The following is a 2,422-nucleotide window of genomic DNA, read 5'->3' as shown; positions in this document are numbered from 1 at the left end:
AGATATAAACCCAAAAACCATCCCATGAGAATTCTCCCCAAAACACACAACCGGGAGCTTCAGCAGAGACAGGACAAAGGAAACAGCCCCGTCTGTTGCGCTCCTGGGGCAGCCCCAGCCCTGGGCAGGGAGACATGGAGGAAGTGCGGCTCTGTGCAGCCAGGTCGGCTGCAGGGCGTCCGGGTCAGAGGTGAGCAGGTTTATCAGCACGAGACGTGCCCGAGGCTTCGATGCTGAGAAGCCTGTGTGCGTCTCCGAAAGAAGGATAGTGTGTCTGGCATTTTCCGAGCATTCTTCACCACGGAACACTGCCTTCTCCCGGGCCCCTCAGTAAACACATGGTAAACACCGCTGACCAGAGGGCTGGAAGATTCCAGAGTCCAGGACCACGCGTGAGTCCCCAGCTGAGACGCAGAGACTGGCCCTCAACACTGAGTCCTCACATCCACCGACGGCTGAGTGGACAAACGGGGCTGTGTTCACACGGCGGGATGGAGTCCGCCGTGAGAAGGGATGGACTCTGAACACACGCTGGGTGACCGAGGTCCGTCACAAAGGACCACGTCGCACGAGATTTTGTGTATGTGAGACGTGCCGCAAGGGAAACTCTACGGAGACAGAAACGGACCCGCCGCGGCCTGGGCTGCAGGAACGCTCTCGGCCTGGACCCCAGACCTCGGCCCAGCCACGGCCGGCGCGGGTGTGCTGGCCACGGAGACCGCGGCTTTCGTTCCGAGGCGTGGCTGGGTAAGAGCTCACCCGTGCAGCAGTGATGTCACGGCCACCTCGGGTCCTCGGGTCCACGACACACGCGCGCTCGCGGCCGCCGGGCACGTCGCTTCCTGGAAACAGCGCTTGGTCCTCCTCCGCTGCTGCCGGGGGCGAGGACTCGGGCGCTCAGGTCCTGGCACAGGCCGGGCTGCCCCCCGCCGCGGCCCACAGCCCGGCTGTGACACGGCGGTCTCCCGGGGACAGTCACAACGGTGGTGACCGGTGAAGGGGGCGGGGAGCAGGGACAGGCCAGGCTGGGTGGGGGGGGGCCTGGAAGCATGAAGGGCTGCATCCCTGGGGCCCTGACCCCGCCCTCGGCTTCCCTTCCTCTCCCCCCGCAGGTCCCCTGCGGTCCCCGCCCTTCAGGAGGAAACGGAGGCGCGGGTGTCCTCCTGCAGGGTCCCGGGAGCAGCCCCGGCCCAGCCTTCCCCTTCCGTCCCGCCTCCCTCCGCCTTCGGGTGAGTTTGAGGGAACAGCAGTGTCCTTCTTGACCCGGAGGCTTGCACGCAGGTTGGGAGGAGGGTGCACCCAAGCTCCATCCGGGCGGGGGGCTGCCGCCGACGTCCCCAGGGTCGGGGGGGACCCTGCCCTGAGCGCAGGGCGGAGGCGCGGCGGAGGCGGGAAAGGGCGCCCGGCCTGGGCGCGGGCAGGGGGGCCCCCTGGGCGGGCTCCCGGCCGAGTCCAGGCGCTGCCCCCTGCCCCTGCCCGGCTGCCTGGCGAGCTCCTGTCTGCCCGGAGCCCCGCCCGTCTCGCCGGTAACAGGCCACCGGCGGGCACGGGCCCCTTCGGCGGAGCCAGCGGCGCCGTCACCAGCGGACATGGGGCCCTGTCTGGGCGTGACCGCCCTGCTCCGCGCCTTTTCTCTTGTTCAGGAACGAGCATCACGCTTGGACAACGGCGAGTGTTTGATGAACGAACAATGGGGACCCCGAACACCTGGGACGTTCCCTGAGGAGCACAGTCCCTGGAAAGCGGCGCCGACGCCCACGTCTGAGCTCCGAGGAGCCAGGGTCCCACCGTCCCCAGAGCTGAGGCCCACCGGTGTGCCGGGGGTGGGAGTGTGGTACCTGACACAGGCCTCAGCTCCCACAGAAGCTTGTGTTCCACCCCTCACACCAGCTATCGCGAAGACGGAAAAGTGCGAAAGATCCGCGGATGTCCACCAAGGCCAGCATGGAAGCGGCTGGACGGTCTGAAGTTTCACTGCAAGGAATATGTCATTAAAGCAACATACAAGAAAACTATAAGTAATTTTTAAATGTCATGTGAAATCGTGTTGCCTTAAGAATACGTCAAAACAATCACAATGCGTGAGATGATGATTTTATGAGAATGTTGCCTTACAACCTGATCTTCACATTCGATGCTTTAGAAGGGTCACGTGCTAGAAATGACTCCTCTCGCCTCGCTAGACACTGAACTTAACTGCTTAGATTTGAAAATATCACTCTTCAAACTATTTCAGTTCCTTCTCCATGTGTGTCATTGGAATTGGTCTCTGTGCATGGAGCAACATTTTTTTTTAATTTAAGGTTAAGTTAGTTTCTTGTTACACCAGATAAAGTCATAAATTATTTCTTTTTTTCAACTCTATGAACTATAAGAGAAGGAATTCTAAGCTGATATTATCTGTGTTTGGTAATGAATACAT

At 61.1% G+C, this 2,422-nt stretch overlaps 1 protein-coding gene across 1 annotated transcript; it reads left to right on the top strand.

Moving 5' to 3' along the window:
- Positions 1–772: 772 nt before the first annotated feature.
- LOC130830950 (putative uncharacterized protein MGC34800) lies at positions 773–1,967 on the top strand. The gene is made up of 3 exons (XM_057698223.1): positions 773–993; positions 1,113–1,229; positions 1,457–1,967. The coding sequence occupies exons 1-3, from the start codon at positions 773–775 to the stop codon at positions 1,965–1,967; spliced, it is 849 nt and encodes a 282-aa protein (XP_057554206.1).
- The last annotated feature ends 455 nt before the right edge of the window (positions 1,968–2,422 follow it).

The sequence above is a fragment of the Hippopotamus amphibius genome, chromosome 11 (genome assembly GCF_030028045.1).
Source record: "Hippopotamus amphibius kiboko isolate mHipAmp2 chromosome 11, mHipAmp2.hap2, whole genome shotgun sequence".
NCBI classification, from domain to species: domain Eukaryota; kingdom Metazoa; phylum Chordata; class Mammalia; order Artiodactyla; family Hippopotamidae; genus Hippopotamus; species Hippopotamus amphibius.
This window is presented reverse-complemented; position numbering and strand designations above follow the sequence as displayed.

Excerpts from the sequence above, each read along its gene's own strand:
- LOC130830950 (XM_057698223.1), top strand. The coding sequence starts at position 773 with ATGTCACGGCCACCTCGGGTCCTCGGGTCCACGACACACGCGCGCTCG. Across the intron at positions 994-1,112 it reads AGTCACAACGGTGGTGACCG|GTCCCCTGCGGTCCCCGCCC; the intron begins GTGAAGGGGGCG and ends CTCCCCCCGCAG. Across the intron at positions 1,230-1,456 it reads CCGCCTCCCTCCGCCTTCGG|GCGCTGCCCCCTGCCCCTGC; the intron begins GTGAGTTTGAGG and ends GGCCGAGTCCAG.